This window comes from Mus musculus, chromosome 10 (genome assembly GCF_000001635.26).
Source record: "Mus musculus strain C57BL/6J chromosome 10, GRCm38.p6 C57BL/6J".
In the NCBI taxonomy this organism is placed as follows: domain Eukaryota; kingdom Metazoa; phylum Chordata; class Mammalia; order Rodentia; family Muridae; genus Mus; species Mus musculus.
Genome location: NC_000076.6, coordinates 121,786,844 through 121,808,375, shown reverse-complemented (window position 1 = coordinate 121,808,375; position 21,532 = coordinate 121,786,844). Strand labels below are relative to the sequence as shown.

General features: G+C 44.4%; 1 protein-coding gene and 1 long non-coding RNA gene across 13 annotated transcripts in view; one reads left to right on the top strand and one right to left on the bottom strand.

Annotated features, from left to right (window-relative positions):
- The window catches only part of Gm46183, a 33,604-nt gene extending 20,506 nt beyond the window's left edge, over positions 1 to 13,098 (bottom strand). For 4 of the 9 annotated variants that reach the window (XR_003948976.1, XR_003948973.1, XR_003948974.1 and 1 more), the window contains exon 1: positions 89 to 432. This is a non-coding gene — a long non-coding RNA (predicted gene, 46183). Of the gene's footprint in view, positions 1 to 88; positions 855 to 2,091; positions 2,309 to 3,142; positions 3,230 to 12,039 lie in introns of those variants that run through there. The other 5 variants (XR_001779661.2, XR_001779662.2, XR_001779663.2 and 2 more) reach the window with 5 other exon arrangements.
- Srgap1 (SLIT-ROBO Rho GTPase activating protein 1) overlaps positions 1 to 21,532 on the top strand; it is a 266,921-nt gene that overhangs the window by 239,536 nt on the left and 5,853 nt on the right. For all 4 annotated transcript variants that reach the window (XR_003948581.1, XM_006513140.2, NM_001242411.1 and 1 more), the window contains exons 16-21: positions 410 to 515; positions 3,336 to 3,560; positions 7,472 to 7,551; positions 13,589 to 13,769; positions 15,587 to 15,721; positions 15,851 to 16,190. Coding sequence is in view for 3 of the 4 variants with exons in the window: in XM_006513140.2 (XP_006513203.1) it covers positions 410 to 515; positions 3,336 to 3,560; positions 7,472 to 7,551; positions 13,589 to 13,769; positions 15,587 to 15,721; positions 15,851 to 16,190 (1,067 nt within the window). In the remaining variant the exon portion in view is untranslated. The remainder of the gene's footprint in view (positions 1 to 409; positions 516 to 3,335; positions 3,561 to 7,471; positions 7,552 to 13,588; positions 13,770 to 15,586; positions 15,722 to 15,850; positions 16,191 to 21,532) is intronic.

The following is a 21,532-nucleotide window of genomic DNA, read 5'->3' as shown; positions in this document are numbered from 1 at the left end:
AGAAGTGGTTTCTAAATTTACAAGGACTCTGAATTGCTCAAGGCCAAGACAGTGTACGTCACATAAAATAAACCAGTGTGGTACATACCTGTTACCCCAGCACTTGTGAAGCAAAGGCCTGTGGATTTTCAGTTTGAGGTCATTGGGGGTCACATCAAGAGACCCTTCTCCAAACTAGGTAGAGAAAGAGGGAGAAAGGGAATTGAGGGGCAGAGGGCAGGTAAACTCAGGGACATCAGTGACCAGGGACGGGTCAGCACTGCCTTTGGGGGAGGTGGCACACGAGTGACTACTTCTAGCGATGGTCAAGGTGTTGCTGCGAATGCTGGGGTGTATCCCTGTAAGGGGTGCTGCAATGAACTGCTCTGTGCCCTGAGGGGACTCTGACCTTATCGTCTTCTGTCTTCAGGAATAGATAACCTCTATGAGAGGGCGCTCCACATCCGCAAACTCCTCCTGACCTTGCCCAGGTCGGTCCTTATAGTGATGAGGTACCTGTTTGCCTTCCTCAATCAGTAAGTATGCCTCCGTGCTCTGCCCAAATGCCCATCTGTATCCTCTGTGTTCTTGGATCCTATAAAATGTGTACCGAGTTCCGTCCATGAGCAGAGTTGCAGGCAAAGTGACTGAGTGGAGACAGAAGGGACGCTTTCTTTTCCTCCAGAGATCAAGGTCTTTCTATGATGCATGAGTAATCTACTCTAGATAGCGTAACTGTGGCTGGTCATAAATGTAATGTATCCACATAACACTTTCTAGTGAAATATGTGTTTTTCCAAGTTCCATCCAGAGCACGTGTCATAAGTGGTTTTTGTCAAAATGATGTAAACCACCTTCTCCTAGGGGGGGTGGGGGGGGGGAATCTGTCATTTTTTTTAAACATTGTAGTCAGGAATGGAGGGGAATTGTAAATGACTTAGACATCAATCCAAAAGTAGAATTTTTACAAATTCGCTGTAATGAGACCTTGTCAAGAAGAAAATACATAATACAGTCTCTACTATGATACAAGAATTTTTAAAAGTCACTACATCCTTTTGAAAGAAACTTAACTTTTGAGAAGGCAACTTTGTTTCCAGTTACTTTGCTTGCTGATGCCTGGGATCCATGGTAGACGCATCTCCCCCATATCCTAGCCAAAAGGCTACTGCTTTGCCACCTTTCAGTTACATAGCTACAAGTCCATGATGTCAGCCATTTGGACACAATTGCTACCTTAAAAGGGTGTGAGCTGTGCCTACATTAAATGGATGCTACCCATCGCTGCCTTTGACTAAGCCTGATCGCCCAGGCCGTTGTCAGAGCTCCATCTTTACCTCGGAATGAATGCTTCCCCTCCCCCAGCTGATGTGGATGCCGTGGCCCAACAATGCTGTTCTCACTGTGAGCCAGTGACCCACAATGACCAGGAAAGCAGTGTCCAACCAAAAATGTCACCGAAGCCTGAATGTAACGCTTCATGAAGCTCGAGCGAATGGCAAACACCTCGTGAGTCAGGCAGCTAGTGCTGCCTTTAGTGCCCAAAGATGCCCACGCTAACCTGCAGGGAAAGATGATGGCCCCACCTCAGCCCAAGATGCTCAACACAGGAAGCCTGAAAAGAGAGATTAGCTGCTCTTTTCTGCTATAAAAATCAAAACTTAGAGATCATCTTTTTTTTTTAAAATCAAGTTTATGTTCTTCAAGGCAGGAGAAAATGAACCCCTAGAAAGATTAAACCTGATCCTTCCCACTGAGCCCAAGTGTGAATTTTGAAATTTGGATGATTTTTATTCTAAATCTCACTTCCTCCCCAACCCCACGTTTCAAAGTCACCTGTCTCTCAAGTTGCCTGGTGGTATTGTGTGAAGCTTCTGGGGGGGATGGGGGGGCGATGGGGGGGAGATGTTGTATATTTGAGAAATGGCAGAAGGGAGGGACATATGGTAGCTGTGGAGACCGCTCTTTGCATTTTCCACTCTCCCTCTCCAGACTATCTTATCTCCACTCGGGGCTAAAGGGCTGCGTCAGGTTGTGTCTTGGACGCTCTGTGTCTGTCACTATCTCACAAAGGCTGCTGCGGATCCTTTTTCGTTTCCCTTGTCTGCTCACCTGCCACTTACGTTTCCTTTTGTGGCTGACATTCTATACGCCGAGAGAGAACGCCTCAGAACTCTCGGAAGAGCTGCAGAGTCCCTGGGTGTTAGAGTCCAGGCCTTAAAGAGCAAGCTCGCTTAGAGTCGCCTGTGATGCGGTTGCATGAATAGCTGTAATATCGAGTTTAGAAACCAGTTGCAGACATCCAGGAGTGTCCCCAGAGCTTTCCCACCTTAAATACAATAAGAAAATTAAGGGTTTCCTCCTTTGTCTCAGGCTTTCAATGTCTTTTGTGGCAAGGGTTGTCACCTAGTGGTGATAAGCACACAGCAGCAGGTTATTAACCTACAGTTGTGCTTTGCCTCCTCAAAGAAAAGATGGTTTTTGTTTTTATTCTAGTTTCTTTTTTATGGTTTTTGTGGGGGTTGGGTATGAATAAAAACTAAGATAGTTTTGAATGATAGGGCAAATTTAAAGACATTACCCTAAGGCTTTATGGGAGTTGTACCGTCCAGATTCTCAGGTTCACTGCATTATGAGCCTCGCCTCAGTCTTTGCAAGTGGAGCTCGTCTGCTTCGCCCTTATCTCTATTAGGGTTGATGTTTTAAACTCACGACTTTAGGAAACGCCTCTCACTCACCCAAAGAGGATGTGTGTTACCCTCACGTCCTAGCTAGTTGAACATAGTCCTCCTACTCTATTTGGGGTCCAGTGAGCCAGCTCTAAGTATGATGGGTATTATTTTTTTCTCTAACGATAAAAGACAAATCAAATTGTCCAATCCATATTTTCAAAATATGAGGTCAGGGCGCTGGAGAGGCTGCTAGTGGCCAAGAGTGTGCACTCATCTTCTGAAGACTGAGTTCAGATCTCAACACCCACCACAGATGGCTCACAACCACCTATAACTCCAGCTTCAGGGGACCTGATACCCCTTCTCTTTCTGTCTTCCACAGGGCACCTGTACCCTCATGTGCACATGCACACAAACACACATACATACTTTTTTTTTTTTTTTTTTAGTAAAATAAATTCAAAGTATGGCCAGGGGGTGGTGGCACTCACCTTGAATTCCAGTACTGTGGAGGCAGGTGGATCTCTGTGAGTTGGAGGCCAGCCTGGTCTACAGAGCCAGTTCGAGGACAGCCAGGGCTACATAGAAAGAGAAAAAAAAAAAAAGATCAGACTGCTTAGTATCCTGTTAAGTGCTTTGTTTTCCCAAACCGTCTGTTACGAGCTTCTCCCCTTCCCTTTGCAGCCTCTCCCAGTACAGTGACGAGAACATGATGGACCCTTACAATCTGGCCATTTGCTTCGGCCCAACACTGATGCCGGTTCCAGAGATACAGGACCAAGTGTCTTGCCAGGCACACGTGAACGAGATTGTGAAGACCATCATCATCCATCACGAGACTATTTTCCCAGATGCTAAAGAACTGGACGGCCCCGTGTATGAGAAATGCATGGCCGGAGGCGACTACTGGTGAGTCCAAGAACAGAGCCCTCCATCTTGGGGACACACGGTTCCTGACTGAATTATAAAAGCGCACTACCGAGGACCAGGGAGTCTAAAGTGCTTACTGCTGGACCATGAGGACCCGAGTTCAGATCCTAGCGCCCACATTGTCTGCCTGTAAACCTAGTGCCAAAGCAAGAGGGTACCAGCAGCTCGCTGGACATCCAGCCTCTGCAAACAGTGACCTCCAGGTTCAGTTAGAGAGAAACTGCTTCAAGAAATAAGGGAGGAACAATCCAGTAAGACATTGGTCTCAGACTCTAACATCTACATACCCAGGCATGAGCCAGTACACCAGCAAACACATGCATACACTACACACACATACACACACAAAAATAAATAAATAAAATTAACTGCCCATGAACTATGAGAGTTTTTAATTTTTAAAAAGAAAACAGACAAAAGAAGAAAAAGTAACGCAAACATTTGAGATAAGCTTAGAACAGTGGCGTTCGTGGCAATGAGGGCTTTATTGTGAAGCCACATCGTTCTCATCCTCTTTCCTAGATAACTCTGACCCCTCTGGGCCTCTGCAAACAGTCATAGTTTTGCCTTTTAAGGATTTGTTTATATCAGGGTGTGCATCATATACCAGTCAGCCAGTCCATGTAGTGAGTACCAGGGCTACCTGGAGAGATCTGGAGAGAGAGAGAGAGAGAGAGAGAGAGAGAGAGAGAGAGAGAGAGAGAAAGAATGAATGAGAATAAGGGGTTTGCTGCCACAGAGAGAAAGACAGACAGACAGACAGAGAAAGAGACAGAAAGAGGAAAGATTAATTTTTACCACTATTCTAAATCAAGAAAAGATGACTAAACAAATTAACGGACTTCATTTCCATTCTTGGGTTTTATTTGGGTCTGGGGTTTGGTTTATCCAGTGCTGGAGATCAAATGCCTTGTCCATTTGTCTGCCACTGACCTGTGTCTTCCCAGCCTAACCACATAGTTTTATCATCTGGTTAGTATTAGACAAGTTTCTGAATACTCTTTTCGCTAGAGCCATGTCAATCTAATACGTTTTTTTATTCCTTTTTTTAAAATTTTCCCCCTTGCGAGTAAATATGAAAGTAGTCTGGGTCTTAATGAGCAACTTTATATTAATATGTTTTGAGACTAAAAATTTTTAAGATAGTATCACTTCCCAGCTAAGTAACACAGTGACAGTCAATTGAGTCGCCCTAAAAGGCAGAAATCTTAAAATGCCTGGGCTCATTACTTGGTATTTGATACGCGTGCTTCAGCCATTTTTCTATAAATCACAAATAACAAAAGAAGTCTCAAATCCTTGAGGCCCTCTATTGCGTCAGCTAGTCGGGGCACGTATTAATCAGTGATTTATTTATCATGAGTATTCTTCAACATAACTTTAGGGAGGTCAGTAAGTACACACAAAGGTTAGCATTTAATATTAATATTATGTAACAGTCACTGGGGACAGCCCAGGTGCCTTAGTCTTCTTACTGTTGCTCTGACAGAGTACCACTGACTGCTAATTTAGGAGGAAGAGAACTCCTCACGGTTATGGAGGCTGGAAGGGCTCCTCTGAAGGCCTCCGGTGAGGACCTTCGTGCTCCCTAACACGGTCAGGGAGAACAAGACACAGGTGTGCACGCCCAGATCTCTGTGGGCCTCCTGTGGCCGTGGTCTAATTCCCTCACTAGGTACCACCTGCCAACATCATCACACAGGGATTTGGGAATCCTAACTCCAACACGTGAATTTTTGGAAACCCGGTGAAACCATACCACCAGATACATCTGACTCCAGATCCCGTGAGCCTTCCCAGTCTCCGTCTCTCGGGGGCAGGGTCTGAAGGACCTTTAGTCTGCACTTTTCTCAGGAGACCGCTGAGACCATCCACAGGCCGAGCAGAGGGGGAGCAAGAACCTAAGAGATTTTTTTTTTAAAATACTTCTTTTCCCCACTTAAGTCGCACACAGTGTGGTCGTTAAGAAAATTGGGTGTCGCTATTCCCACAGGTACTGCTTTCAGAACTCAGAGTCAAGTGTGCTCTCTTGCAGTTCTGGACTGCAGTGGCAGTGTTAAATGTGAAATTCAATTCAGCAATATTGACTTGAATATGTATATGACAGGTACCAACTAAAGTCTTCCTCTGGGAGAGTAAGCGAGTGAACTCAACCATGCTGAGATACATAACTTCATTTCACAGACATATTTACTTTAAATAACATCATTTCACAGACATATTTACTTTAAATAACGTCATTTCACAGTCATATTTACTTTGAGGCCAGTGTCGAAGCTATGCTGGGCACTCCCACATGGACGGCGTGTGAGTAAAATCTACTGTCCCCTTTGTTGTATCAAAGACAAAGAAGGCAATGATAGCACATGCCTTCAATCCCAACACTTGTGAGGCAGGGGCAGGCCAATCTCTACGTTTGTGGCCAGCCTGGTCTACAGAGTGAGTTCTAGTACAGCCAGAGCTACACCAGAGAAACCCTGTCTTGAAAAACAAACAGCAAAGACGAAGTATGTAGATCTGTAGTGAGTGTTTGGATTTTATTCCAGAGCATTGTGGAATTGCTGTTTTTCCAAAAAGGCCTGTGTGATAATAGCCTTGCAGCCAGTAGCATGGACTGACGAATGTTCTGATAATATTGTGTTTCTACGAGAACGTGTGTGTGTGTGTGTGTGTCTGTCACTGACCCTGGGACTAGGCTGGCAGGCAGCAAGCCCCTATTTTCCTGTCACTGGGGTACAGGAGCACAGAGCCATGGCCTGGCTGTTCAGTGGGTGCTAGGGACTCACACTCCAGTCCTCATGCTTGCACACTGATCCATCTCCCTAGCCCAGCATCATTCTTTTTAAACACAGAGTCAGTAATACAGCAGTTACCCTTGTCCCACTGGCTCTACACGTGGGTTTTTCAAGTACTATCAGGTTGGTATTTATGGTCAAAATCTTCTGTTAGCAAACCTCTGATGGCAGATAGTGGGTGATGTTAAAGTTTCGAAAAACAGGATAATAAAAATATGATTCCCATATAGAAATGAAATGAATGCACATCAAGAGAGGATAGAAAAGATGTTCCAGTCACCTCACAGAAGTCAGAGAATTCTCAACCTGTATGTCGATAAAAATGGTGAATTGGATTCATAAAGATTTCCATCTGTTGAGCAATAATCAAACGTTCTCTGCCTGGAGTCAACTAGTTTGCATTTATTTAGAATTATTAAAAGAATTTAAAAGAATTATTAGTAATACTCTTTTCCTGTAAGTAAACTTGTCACAATAAGCTTGTAAAAGATAAATGCATACAGACACATGTACAGACACATATGTGAACACATGTATCTACACATACATATGTGCTTCATATGTACACATGCCAAAAATTTTTTACTTTTCCTATCGCTGAGGTAAAACATCCCAACAAAAGCAACATGTGGGTAGAAGTAGTTTCTTCTGCCTCCTTCACAGTTCCGGGCTACAGTCCATCATGGCAGAAGCAGGACCCGAGGCAGCTGGTCAGACATAAGCAATCTGGAAGCCAGGGAGATGAGTGCTGTGTTCAGCTAGCTTTCTCCTTTTGTGCAGCCCAGGACCCCATCATCAAGGTGGGTCTTCCCACTTGAACTAACCTAATTGAGTATCCCTCGCAGGCATGCCAGAGGCTGATCGCTTAGGTTATTCTAGAGTACCCCAAAATTGATGCTGTTAGAGTAACCATCATACACATACGTGTCCAAATGCCCAGCCATAGAGCCAGATCATTAGTGGAGGTGCAGGCATCCAGATACCCAGGAATGTTTTTGCACTAGACATCTTGTGGGTCTCCTTGCTATGGGAACTACTCCCTTAGAAAACAACACTCTTTGGTTTCACATACATATTTCTGTTTCCACCCAACAGCGACAGCCCCTACAGTGAGCATGGTACATTGGAGGAGGTGGACCAAGACGCCGGCACAGAGCCCCACACCAGTGAAGACGGTGAGTCCCGGGCTGGTGCCACTGTCCATTGCTTTTGGTTTTTTTCTTAACGATAGAGTTTCCAGGCTTCTTTTATTTAATGTATTTCAACTTGCTATTCATCTTTTCTCATGTTATATCTAAGAACTGGGTATATACACTTTAAAAACGCCCTCTCTGGTCCTCTCTTTTCCTGTGCTCATTTTAAAGCAGGCAAGTTTATCCATCTTTCTGTAGTGGGTTGTTTTTTTTTTTTTTTTTTTTTTTCCTCTCTAGGTCAACTCTAAGGAAACCCTGCTAAACCCTGAGAGAAGGAAGGTGGCTCTCCTGTGTCCTTTCCTTCCCTTCCCTCCCAACACTCAACAGCCTTCCCTCCTCACCCACTTTTAGATATCTTACATGTTGTTGTGACCGCAGGTCTGGCTCTGTACACCAGGTCTCTAGAGCATGTCCACCTTGCCTGACTGAAACCATATTCCTACCGACCGGTAACTCCCCAGTCCTTCCAGCCCTTGGCCACCTTCGTCCCTTTGACTCGAGGAAATTGACTATTTTAGGCTCACGACGTAAGCAGAGTCATGCAATCTGTAGCTTACGTCAGGCGCACCCATTCATCCTTGTTGGAGCACGTCCTCCTTTTAAAAAGTCCAGACAGCACTGCCTTGCATGTGAACGCCCCACTCTCTGGGCCTGCCCGACTTCCTCTGAGACCCACTTCCACATCTTCCCTTGTGACTGGTGCTGCAGGGACCGTCCCTAGGACTGATTTCAGTTCTTTTGGATCAGCATCTGAATTCTAGACCACATCATGTATTTTAAATGTTAGGACGCCTCCCCTTTCTGCCTCCCACTGCACCCACGCCATTGTGCGTATCTCCAACATGATGATGTGCACACGGCTCCCACTTCTCCAGACCCCGACATTTATTGTCTGTCAGGGAGCCATCCTAACAGCAAAGGGTGGGATCTCACTGCAGTTTAGATTTTCGAGTCCTTGGTGGTCATGACACCAGCTGTTCCCCATGTGTACTGTGGTTCTGTGTCCCCTTTCTAATCCTTCAGCATTTCGGTTTTCTTATTTTTTATTCTCACAGAGATTATGGTGTGAGGTGGGAGTCACTTAACTTTCTTCCACATGGTTACATGTCACACCTGTCCTGGCATCTGCTGTCCTTTCAGAGTTAGAGCCAGGTGCCTACGTTCTGTGTGGAAAGTCTCCTCCCGTGTCCTGGCCTTGCCACTGGTCTATAGTGCTGTCTTTACATGAGACAGCCTTGTGCTTTGCCTTTTTTGTCTCTTTTGGTCCTTTTCCATTCTCTTGTATTTCAGACTCTGTTTTTCAATTACTTAATTTTTTTTAACCTTTAAACCCTGCCGAGAGAAAAGCTAACATGTTTCACACATGTTGATATAGCAAGAGCCACTGCTCTAAACTATTTATAGTTCAGCTATAAATATATAAGATATATAAAGACTTATATATAAATATAGCAGATTTCCAATTATTTAGTATCTCTAAATTCACTTTGATACTTTCTCTTAAGAGACCATTTCTTTTTCTTTCTCTTTTTTCAAGGCAGGGTTTCTCTATACAGCCCTGACTATCCTGGAACTCACTCCATAGACCAGGCTGACCTTAAATTCAGAGATCTGCCTGCCTCTGCCTTGCCTGTGGTGGGATTAAAGACATGCGCCACCACTGCCTGGCTTTTTCTAACTTTCAAAGTTCAGTGCTCAGCACCAGTTGTTAGCACTTCTCCTGTGCTGACGAGAATTGAGCCCATGACCTTCTGCATGCTAGATAAGGGCTCTACCGCCAGCCTTTGGGTTTTCTTGGTGTTTTGTTTTGTTTTGTTTTGTTTTGTTAAGACAGAGTCTTGCTATGCTGTATGTAGTACTAGCTAACTATAAGCTCGCCCTCCCTGCCCTCTGCACAGGGTGCTGGGATTATCACCATACAATCCCATGCCCAGTCCCTCTTCTTTAATATCTACTGTAAGTTTTCTCTTAGAATGTCTCTAGCTGCATACAACTTCTCCCCCAATCCCTTGAAAGATTTACCTAGTACACTTAACATATCTGCTGCTTGGTCTTTTTTTTTTTTTCTTTTTAAGTTCTTTGGTCTTTACTCGCATTTCTGACCTTTTGTGCTGTGTGTCCCGTAACTCTAACACATTCTCCAAATCTCTCACTCACTGGGTCTCTTTCTCCAGCACACATATAAATTTTTGATGTGTGTCTTAGAACTCGAGCCTCATGAAGAGCCTTCTCATCTGTTTCTCCCTGGGGCATAACAGCCTGGAGGACAGTGTGCAGTGTTTAGCTTAAAGGTTTCCACAGAGCCTGGCATTGGGCATTTCAGGTGCAGACTCTGAGACCAGCCTAAGAACAACAGCACACTCAGCATCCTCAGAGATAGTTTGTACCAGAGTCTTAAGACAGATATTTCCTTAGGATGGTGGGGCAGAGCTATATGGTGAGGGAGATGGGAACAGCCTGTGAAAAGATACAGAAGACAGTGGGGTGCAAGGATGCTACACTGAAGTTCTTTGAACACTAAAGAAGTGCAGCTTTGGGGTAAGCAAGGAGCGTGTTCAGGTTGCTCAGGCCAAACAGACCCTAGTCTCGAGGTCCTCCGGCAGCATCCTTTTCTTGTCCTGGGTCTCTTTCTCTCCCTGGCTCATTCCTATTTTTTTTTCCTCCTCTGCTGACTTCTGAGCATTCCTTTGCTTTCTCCAGGTTAGGTAAAACCCAACCATCTCTCTCTCTACCCACATACCAGTTCCAACATCACTTCATCTGTCAAATGTCTATCTTTCAACTACAGGATTGAATCTTGGTTGAACACTCAACACTGTAGATCTCATTTTGGTTTGGTCACGGCCACCGCTTTTTGCTGCAGAGAAAAGCGTTGCCCTCTAAGGACATGCTCTTACCACAACCAGCCTTCAAAGTCCTGTAGCCAAATCCACTGGAACGCCGGTTGCCGCTTTGACTGTCAGATCTTGTGCTGCTTTGCCCTATCGTGGCATCACTACAGAGACCAAATCCTGTTTTCAGGACAGGCAGTCACAGAACAAAACTAACCACTGCAAGGGCAGCAGATGATGAATCTAGAAGGTCGCTTACTAGGGATGATAAAGTGCCCACAACATTATTACATCATACTAAAAGTATAAGACTGTGAGCTTAGAACTTGATAGCGCCAGGCAGCCACTCTGCTGAGGCACAGTTAGCAGAGCCATGCAGAAGCACTGAGTGATCACGTTACACCCTTGCTATGATTGGTATTGATGTCAGCAGTAGCAACATTCTAAAAAGCCTCTGCGGGACCCCAAAGGACCATGAGACTCTCGGTACGAAAGAGCCATGGCGCCCCATGCCCTGAGATTGATTTGCGATGCACTGCGAAGACCGAGATGTCTGTAAATAGCTTATTGATTGACACTTGACTGTGAAATGGCTCCCAGAAGAGGTCAAAATAATGGAATTGCTGAAAATTACTTGTTGATATACTAGCATTACCACTAAAATGGTCTTCTGATGCACGGGCACATCTTTGTCTAACCTGCCCCACAGTTCAGTAGATCTGGTGACTCTGAGAACCCTGGCGTTTGTTACGCGAAAAGGCAGTGATAAAAACATGCAACAGTCACCGAGGTCGCAATTCTGCAATTATTTGAATACAATATATACGTTGTTCTGGATAGCCTTGAGGTAACCTGGCAGGTACTGAGAGCAGCAAAGAACCTCTGTTCCGTTCTCCTTCACACATTGTGCATAGATAATATATCATGCCCTCTATACTAGCTTTTCATTTTTAAATTAAAAATATAAATATAAGGAAGTGTTGACACAGCGTTCATAAATCCTGTGTCATGAAGTTGCTTTTAATAAATGAGCAGGGCTTTACCCCACGAACATATTTGTTTCTATCCTGGGGGTGGGGGGAGACTGGAGTACAGATCTTGGTATCTTGTCATCTCAGGTCGAGCAGGATAGATTCTTTCTCTGGCAACATAGAACAAAGGGCCATTCTATGTAAATGAAAGTTCTATCCTCTCTTCTATAAATACTCACTGCTACGCTCACCTTGTGATAAATGTGAGGTGGGGCGGTCTGCTATTTGATTTTCTCATCCCTCTGGCAGCAGTGCTAAAAGCAGCAGCAGAGGAAGGAGATGTTTGTTTTGACTCACAGTTCATTGCACACAGCCCCTCATGGTGGGCATGACATTGTGACAGCACAAGTGCTAAGTGGCTAGTCACCCTGTTCTTCAAGGAACAGAGAATTTGGCTGGGACCTGGCCTACCTATAACTCCCTAGCCCTGCCCCCTCAGGTCTAAACTGCCAGGAAAGCCCCATATCCAAAAAGGTCTGTGATGTCCAAAACAGTGCCACCCAGCTGCAGACCATCCATTCAAATCCTGAGCCATGGGAGAACATTTCACAATCAACCAGAGCATTACATATGATCTAAAAGTTTTATCCAGTTGCTAAAAGACTTACATACGTCTTGCACCCTTTTCCATGCAGGTTCCGGTGGCACAGCTGGGCACTGTTACATAATTATTTCCTCAAACACTGCCTAGGGGCGTGGCTGGCCACTGTTACATAGTATTTCTTCAAACACTGCCTAGGGGCGTGGCTGGCCACTGTTACATAGTATTTCTTGAAACACTGCCTAGGGGCGTGGCTGGCCACTGTTACTTAGTATTTCCTCAAATACTGCCTACCATAGAACAGATGCAAGCTTTTTCCTTGTCTCATGATTTGCTGAAATTTACACAAGACCGTCACAAAAAGCTTTCTGACCTTTGTTCGTTTTGTTGCTTCTACTTTACGTGTCTCAGAGAATTTCTAATTTACCAAGTGAGAAAGAAGCCTAGCTTTCTTTACCAAAAACCTCTCACCTCGTTATTACCCGAAAGTATAACAGGTGCTGCAGTGAACGCTGGGAAGAATGAACTCTTTCAAATGAGTAGATTGGTTATCAAGAGAAATAGAAAGCAATTTCCTGAACTGGTGAGACACGGGCAGGCTTTTCTCCAACACGTTGCCTGCATATTCTGGAATATTTTCACACACCCAGGTTGGAGCAAATGAGGTCTATCATTCACTGTGCAGATGTTTCTATAAGCAAATGAGGCATCATTTGCTGCTCAGATGTTTCTATAAGCACATACTCCTCACATTTTTTCATTAGATGTCCACTCACTACTGGACAGCAGGGGTCAAGAGTAAGGGGCTGGAAGGAGAGGCAGAGAAAGACCTCAAATGGGGGACACTGCTGTAGTAGGTTAAAGCACAAAGCACCTAAGACGCTGTATGAACCTGATTACGGTCTGCAATCTTTTGAGTTCTGACGTTGTGTTTACTCGATCACAGCCTCTCCCATCAATTATCTCTTGATCCCCAGAAAAGAGTTTTTGAATCTAATCTTTTACTCTAAGTAGAGGGTGGTCTAACCTATGAGTGTTTCATAATTAAGTTTTTTATGAAGCCAGACAAAGTTTTCTTGAATTTTAATGATAATGCTGAGATTACATATGGAAAAAAATTGAAAAAAAAAAGCCCACGAGGAGAATAAATGTATCAAATGACATCTATCGGGATGATTTTAGATATTTTTTAAAGCTAATAAAGCCTACTTGCTGCAATTGTGGGTTTTTTTCTGCTATAAACGCCACTAACATGTTGCGACCACACTCCATCAATGTCAAAAGAAGATTGAAACAACTGTGGCGGATATTACAGCCAAGGAGAGGTTCTATATGTCATATTACAAAGTCAAAATCTTTTTATTTTACTGTCATTGTATCTCCAATAAGAGGCTGAGGAAATTAAGATCTAATGCTCATTTTTTCTCTTTTGCCTAGAAAACAAATGACAACTAGAAGTATCTCCCTCCCCACTCTCTCTCCCCTCCTCGACTGCCTCTTATTGCCTCCTGTTTGACGGCTCACTCATTGTCCTCTTCAGCCTGTTTCTAAAGCCTGATGTTGGCTTCCAGAGAACACTTCATGCCTTCCTGATATTTTCTGTCGTTTTCCTGTAGAGTGTGAGCCCATCGAAGCCATAGCCAAGTTTGACTACGTCGGGCGGTCAGCTAGAGAGCTGTCCTTCAAGAAGGGTGCATCCCTGCTGCTGTATCACCGAGCCTCCGAGGATTGGTGGGAAGGCAGACACAACGGGATCGATGGCCTTGTGCCTCATCAGTACATAGTTGTGCAAGATATGTGAGTGGGCCAAACGTCTCAGCTGCTGGAGAATCCCAGCTATTAGAGGGTCGGGTAGGGGTTTTTACAGGAAGAGGGGGGCACAGAATTCAACCCCTGGGTCTTGCGTGTGCTAAGCATGCGTGTGCTAAGCATGCGTGTGCTAAGCATGTGTTCTGTTGCTGAGCTACAGCTCACTAGCCCCCAGATTTAAAAAAAAAAAAAAAAACCCAAAGTGCACTAAGCAGAATTTTCCACCTTCCTGGTGACTTTAATGCTAAATAATTAAATCACTTTACCAGGAAGATTTCTCTTGTCCTTGAAAGTCTACTATCCAATTGGCAATGTATTAGGAAATGGACCCAGAGAAATCAAGATGGGATTGGCTAGTTGCTTGCCCAACATTCACAAACAAAGTCATGGACTCTTCATCTCGCACCACATAGCCCAGGGGTGGTGGTGCCTACCTGTAATCCTAGCATTCAGGAGGTAGACGCTTGAGGCTTAGGAGTTCAAGGCCATTCATAGCTACACGGCAAATACAAGACCTGCCTGGGACAAATGAGACCCTGTCTCATTTTAAAAAGGAAACAGCAAGTATTCATTTCCCAAGTTGGAGCGAGAAGAGCTCATGGGAGACGCCTTTTGACGGTGTCTCAGAACAATAACCTCTGCAGAAAATGGCTTGGAGTGTTCATATGGCCATGAAAATTCCCAGAGTAGCCAGTTCGTCTCTCGGTGGCCAGCTGTTTCAATCCCCAGCTCCCAAGAGGGAAAATACAGAGCCACAGACAAAGGGAATCGCCTCGAGGTGTTGGTTGATATTGTCTGTTGTCTGTTTCCCCAATGAGAAAGCTCTAAAGTTTTTAAGGATTTGAGGCAATGGTGGCTTAAGTGTAAGGCAAAGCTTTTGAAATGGACACAGCAGAGTCCCTGACTTCTGAGAATACTATTTCGCAATTTGTTGCCAACTTCAAGTAGTTTTCCAAGGGAAAAGAGAAATACACCACATAAAGTGAATAGAAATATTTTTACATAGCTTTAGAAATAATAAAGTGTGTATATGACAACTGAAGAAATGTGTAGTATATATGTAGACATGAAGGTATGCATATGTAAAGCACTAAGCAGAGACGCCCATTATCCATAATGTAAGTACTCCATATATGTATACACATTCTTATGAATTCTTAGACACAGAAGGAAAATATTGACCTAATCACAGTAGGTTTTTTCTTGTTTTCAAAACAGAGTTTCACTGTGAGCTTTGACTGTCCTGGAACTCACTGTGTAGACCAGGCTGGCCTCAAACTCAGAAATCCGCCTGCCTCTGCCTCCCGAGTGCTGGGATTAAAGGCATGGGCCACCTCACCCGGCCGGTGCAGTGTGTTATACATGATTATGAAGTTACTCTTTTGTATGCCTGAAATTTTCAACCTCCTGGCAACAAAATTATATTTATAATTATATTTAGAATGAAAATTCTAAATATATTTGTATTTTTAAATATAATATTTAAGATTATATATTTTATAATTTTATAAATTATATTTAGAATGAAAATCTACTCGAGGACGCTGGAGAGCGACTCAGGGTTAGGGCACATGCTGCTTTGTGGAGGACTTGAGTTCGATTCCCCACACCCAGGTTTGGTGGCTCACAAGCACGTGTGCCTCAGCTCCAGGGTGGGGGAGGATGCTCCCTTCTGGCCTCCCTAGATAGCATCTACACTCATGTGCACCCGCCCCCCACGCAGACACACACAGCTAACAGACCTACAAATTAAGGACAGCCACGTGAATAAAAGTCTCCCCGTCTCACGCTTCCCATTGTTCCAGGGACGATACATTTTCAGACACGCTGAGCCAAAAGGCCGACAGCGAAGCCAGCAGCGGGCCAGTCACTGAAGACAAGTCCTCATCCAAGGACATGAACTCCCCGACTGACCGCCATTCTGATAGCTATTTAGCCAGGTGAGATTGTTAGCTCCTGACCTCCCCTCCTCAGGGGACCGTGAGGAACGATCAGATGTAACGTTCAACCTTAAAGCGTCATCCGGTGTCAAAAGCTCTTCTGTTTTCTCTTTCTTCTTGACCGTCTAGACAAAGAAAGAGAGGAGAGCCACCCCCTCCGGGAAGACGTCCCGGCAGGACCAGCGATGGCCATTGTCCCCTGCATCCCCCGCATGCTCTGTCTAACTCCTCAATTGATCTGGGATCCCCAAACCTAGCCAGTCACCCCAGGGGCCTGTTGCAGAACCGTGGCCTCAATAATGACAGTCCTGAGAGGCGGCGCCGGCCGGGCCACGGCAGCCTGACCAATATCAGCCGGCATGACTCCCTCAAGAAGATCGACAGCCCTCCTATCCGGAGGTCCACATCATCAGGGCAGTACACAGGCTTCAATGACCACAAGCCACTGGACCCCGAGACGATTGCTCAGGTATAGTGCTGTTAACTGAATCTTGTATTCAAAGTACTCGGGTGGGGTGAAGGCAATATGAAAGACTTCAAATCTGGAAATGATATCGAAATATAGAAATTACTAAAGGAAACGCGCTCACTGTCTAAAGCTTGGCTGTGAATCGCTTGCCATAATCTGTTTGTTACTGGAAGACGCCCGGCATATTAGATTCATATTGATTTAAAGAGCTGAAAGGTAGGATCTAGGTATCTTAGACTGGGTTTATATTCCTGCACAAACATCGTGACCAAGAAGCAAGTTGGGGAGGGAAGGGTTTATTCAGCTTACACTTCCACACTGCTGTTCATCAATAAAAGAAGTCAGGACTGGAACTCAAGCAGGTCAGGAAGCAGGAGCTGATGCAGAGGCCATGGAGGGTGCTGCTTATTGGCTTGCTTCCCCTGACTTGCTCAGCCTGCTTTCTTATAGAACCCAGGACTACCATCCCAGGGATGGCACCACCCACAAAGGGCCTTCCCTTCCCCACCTTGATCACTAATTGAAAAAATGCCTTACAGCTGGATCTCATGGAGGCATTTCCTCAAGGGAGGCTCCTTTCTTTGTGATAACTCCAGCTTGTGTCAAGTTGACACACAAAACCAGCCAGTACACCAGGACATCCATGCCCATCATTGGTGAATAGCCAGGAAAATATTGAAAATGAATGGGAAGCACCTGCTAACAGAGCCTAATACGTCCTAAAGCTCGCACAACAGACCAATGGTTAGAGCAGAATGGAGAACCCAGATACAAGGCAAAGCAGCAGAAAGCAAAGGTGACGCTTTCTGAGTTAGCAACTGATAGATTAGTCAATAAATAACGTAATCAATAATGGTTAGCATTTAGAGGACAGTAATGCTGGACCCCGTGTACCTCTGAATACAGTGTCTTCCCTTCCCAGCAGAGACTGCACAGAGGCCCTCTGTAGTTTATCGCTAATGATCAGAATTGACACAAGTGTGCCAGGATGAATGAGTCTGCCCACTCTCCCCTGGTTCAGAGCATGTCTTTGTAGCGAGTAGCAGTAAGTGGATAGATTTGGTGCTGGACATGAGACGTCTCCGCTGTCTCCCACTGTTTAGGAAGCTTTAAAACTCCCTAAATAAGGGAGAGGAGAAGGGGTGAGAAACAAGTAAGAAAACTGATTATTCTAACACACACACACACACACACTAACAAAAAACAAAAAAACCAGGAATCCTTAGTTGACCCAGTCCCAAACTGTTTTAGTGTCCTGATGATGAAGAATTCTGGATGATAAATTAGACTACTTGAATAGTTTCATGCATTTATACACAATTAAATGAATTTTAAGTACAGGGCAATTTCTCAGCAAAAAAAAAGACTTTTGACCTTTCAATCTATTGAAAGGGTTATGCAAGGCCCTTTGAGACCTATGTAGAACCAGTTCCATTTGAAGATAGCTGAGGGCCAGGCTTTGAGAAGCCCCTAGCATCATTGCTGTAAGAAGCAGATGAAATCTGATTGAGTTTAGAGACAGGCCTAGGAGCTTGAGGGTAAAAAGATACATAATAAGCTGTTTAACCCTTTTGCTCCCAGAACCAGGAAATCCTTTTATCATAAATCATAAAAGCAAAAGTCAACAGGTAAACAGAAGTCTTTACCATCTGTTTGGGGCAAATACTTGGGTTTTTGTTCCCTATGTTTATCAGTAAAGGAAATTACATATGAAATTAATTGTTTGAAAAGTGGTCTTCACCCTCAAAACTGGCTTCCAGCTCTGTCTTTTATCCATCCTTCCATCTCCATCCTTCAAAGATTCCCACGGGGACAAATGAGCATGTTGTAGTGATGGTGCAAAAGCATGCTTGTTCTTTTGTTAAACAAATCAGTGGGGCCCCTGCGGTAGACTGAATGGGAGCATGTCCTGCCTACAGGGGAACATCACGCTGTGCTCCGGTTTGTTCTTTATTGGATACCGAGATTGGGTATCATGGCTTTGCCTCTTCATTTAGCAAAAGCTTGTGAGCACTGAGTGTACCAGGACCTGTGAGATGCGATAGGCTTCCCTGATGGACAGGTTCAATGCAGCTGCTTTCTCAAGCTGCTGGCAGTACAGCTGGGGAGAAGACAACGGAGGCAATCACACTGGGGGTGGGGAGTAGAGACTATGATTCAGGTGCACAGAAGGGGTCCTGGGAATGAAGAGAAAAAAATGTTTCCACTAGAACAGGGCAAGTTCTGCACCCCATCTCAACACTGCCTGTCATGAACTCCTTTAAAAAAAAAAAAAGTCATAATTGTGCTGTCTTAAGCATTTTTTAACTCTAGATAAGCCAGTAAAGAATATTTCCATCCTTATGAAATAACGCTCTAGAACTTTACACAGGGATAATTCTCCACCACCCCCTTCCCACAGCCCTCGCAAGCACCGTCTTCTGTTGCTGTGACTCTGACCCGTTCACATCCCTTGTATGTGTATAGTACAATGTTTAGGTCTGTCACTGTCTTAGTCCAAACAGCACAACACCCTCAAGGTGGAACACACTGTAGCATTTGCCAAGATTCCATTCAGTTCTGAATGGTCTCCATTTTTATGGGGGGGGGGGGGGAGAGAGAAAATGCATTGTCTTTATCAACTCTTCAATGGTGCACACTTTACCCTTTGAAATAACTTTCTATACATCTGAACTGGATTAATAATATATTTTATTTGATAACATAAGTGATAAATATAAGAAAATATTTTTTAAATTAAGTGCATTTCTATTTTAATTCTTTTCATTGCTATAAGGACTTAATGTATTATATGATGCTATATAATAAGTTGGTATTTGTACACAATTTGAAGTTATCAAGTGAGCTTTACAGCTTCCTTGGATATTTTCCCTCTTTGTGTTTGGCTCTTGATCAACTATAACCCTGAGCTATAGCTGCCCTAGTGTGTTACAGAACACTAGAACTTGTTCATACAAATGTTAGTTGATGAGTATGCAAAAGACAAAGTAAAATACTTTTGTGCCCACACATAGAACTTTCATGAATTCAGTGGTTACAAGTGCCCATTGGCATAGCAGTATTAATTAATTTCATACTCGATGAAACACTACTAGCACTGTGATTTTTCTCAGAAGAACAGACAGCCCAGCCCTTGCTCACAGTGTTCCAGCCAAAGGGTGATTCACTAAATGGTAGCCCTAGAGAATGTAACACCATGCAAAAAGTATGTTATGTTATGTTATGTTTCTACGCTGTCAGCCTAAATGACAGCCAGGGACATTCTTCTAAGACTGGCTGTGTGTCCTGGGGAATGGCAGAACATTGCTTGGAGATGTGTCCCTCTAGTAAACTGGGAGCAAACTCAAGGATGTGGAGCCGCAGAAACATTTCCAAGGTGAAATGAAGAGAAATGCACTGTCATGAAAGAATAATCCTCCCCTACCATGATTAATAAATGACAAGGCTGGCGTCCATCCAAGGTCAGACAGACAGCTGCTAGGCAGCTGTCCATGCTGCATAGATGTCCTTACAGCATCTTCTGTGTAAAAGTGCAGTGGCCTTTGTCAAGGTTGCACATCTGGCAGGTTTATTATGTATAATTTTTCTTCTTTTTCAGTCAATCAAGCACACACACATAAGATCCCTTCCTTTACAGCCTTCCACGTTCATATATAAGCATGGCAATGTACCTCCATTTTGATGCTCATGTTCTTCATAATACGAGAAAGAAGACAAAATAGAGTTACCTATTGCTGGCCCCCGCCCCTCCCCCACAAAGGGGGAGGAGCCATAATAAAGAATAGGAAACAGATCCATCCGACCTGAATGACTAAGGAAGCATGGAAGTTGTGTGAGCATTAACGATTTTTAAGTCTAAAGCTGAGACAGCACCACAGGGAGGAGAGCAAGGCCTCAGTCTCTTCTACTCTGTCTTACTCTTTCTATTGCTGTGATAAAACACCATAAGGAAAGGGGCTATTTTATGTCATGGCTTGTAGTCTAGCATCCAGGGATGTCAGGGGGAGAACTCAAATGAGATGGGATCCAATGTAGAGGCTATGGAAGAGTGCTGCTCTCTGGCTTACTCCTCATGGCTTGCTCAACCTGCTTTCTTATACCACCCAGGACCACCCGCCTAGGGTTGGTACCACCCACAATGGACTGGGCCCTCCTTCAGTTACTGACTAAGAAAATGCAAGACAGGTCTGCTTGCCCACAGGCCCATCCAGCGAAGGTATTTTCTCAACTGAGGCTCCTCCTTTCAAAATTACTCTAGCCTTTTCAAGTTGACATAAAAACTTAGTACATATCCTGTCTCCCCCTCCTAATGGATTCAGAGCTAAGATGAACTTCTCATGGGAGAAGTTGACCTGGGAAGTCCCCATTGCTACTGCAGATGACCTAAGCTCCCTCCACCTTAGAACTGAACCCTCAGGAGAGTGTTTTCTCTATGCCCAATGACCACACAGGCATCTAGCTCCTTTTCTGTGTCTCTCCTGTTCTCCCAAGTCCAAGTCTGTGAAGTTCAAAGTTCCCTGATTAGACTCAATCCCAAAATGTCTTCTCCAATGAGCACTCCAATCAAGGGCCATAAATAGAATAAATAAATAAATAAATAGAATAGAATAGAATAGTAAAAGCAATAAGAGAATAAAGTCAAATCCCACATGAGGGATCCTTAAAAACTAGTGCAGATTTCTCAGCAGAACCATCTAGAATACCATATTTCAAACATTGAAAGGGGGGGAAAAGATACTTCCAGACAAAGCCACTTCTCAGAATGAGAAATGAAAACCTCCCCCACAGGCCAGCAAACAGCTCATCATGACTAGCCCTACCATGTAAGAGGCACTTGGGAAGTAGTAGTGGGTGGTGGCCTGTGCCCAGGAAAGAGAAGGAAACAACTACCTCATTCTGAGAGATCGTGGGAAAATATAGAGTCCACAGGTAGCATAGAGGCCAGGAGGGATGGGGCTGTTTTGGAGAGAGAACAGTTAAGAAGTACAGGAGGTGTGCAGGTCGGTCTGGAAAGGAGCTTCTAGTGTTCTATAATTGATAATGCTTTCTAAGAGGAGGGTCTGTTGCTATGGTCCTGTTCCCCAATTGGTTCTTGACTTGTCAATAAAGAAGGCCCAGGGGCCAGTTACTGGAAGGAAGACACAGGTGGGACTTCTAGGTCCCAAGAGGAAAAAAAGGAGATGCAGGGAAGGAGAAAGGGGCTTTTTCTGCCACACTTTGGAATGAAAAGAAAGCAGCTGGGGCCTGTAGCCACTATGGGCCAAGGCCAAGGATGTTGGGGGCTGGGGGACTAGCTGATGCAAGCCATTAAGCTTAGGGCAGAAGGAGAGATGGAGATAATA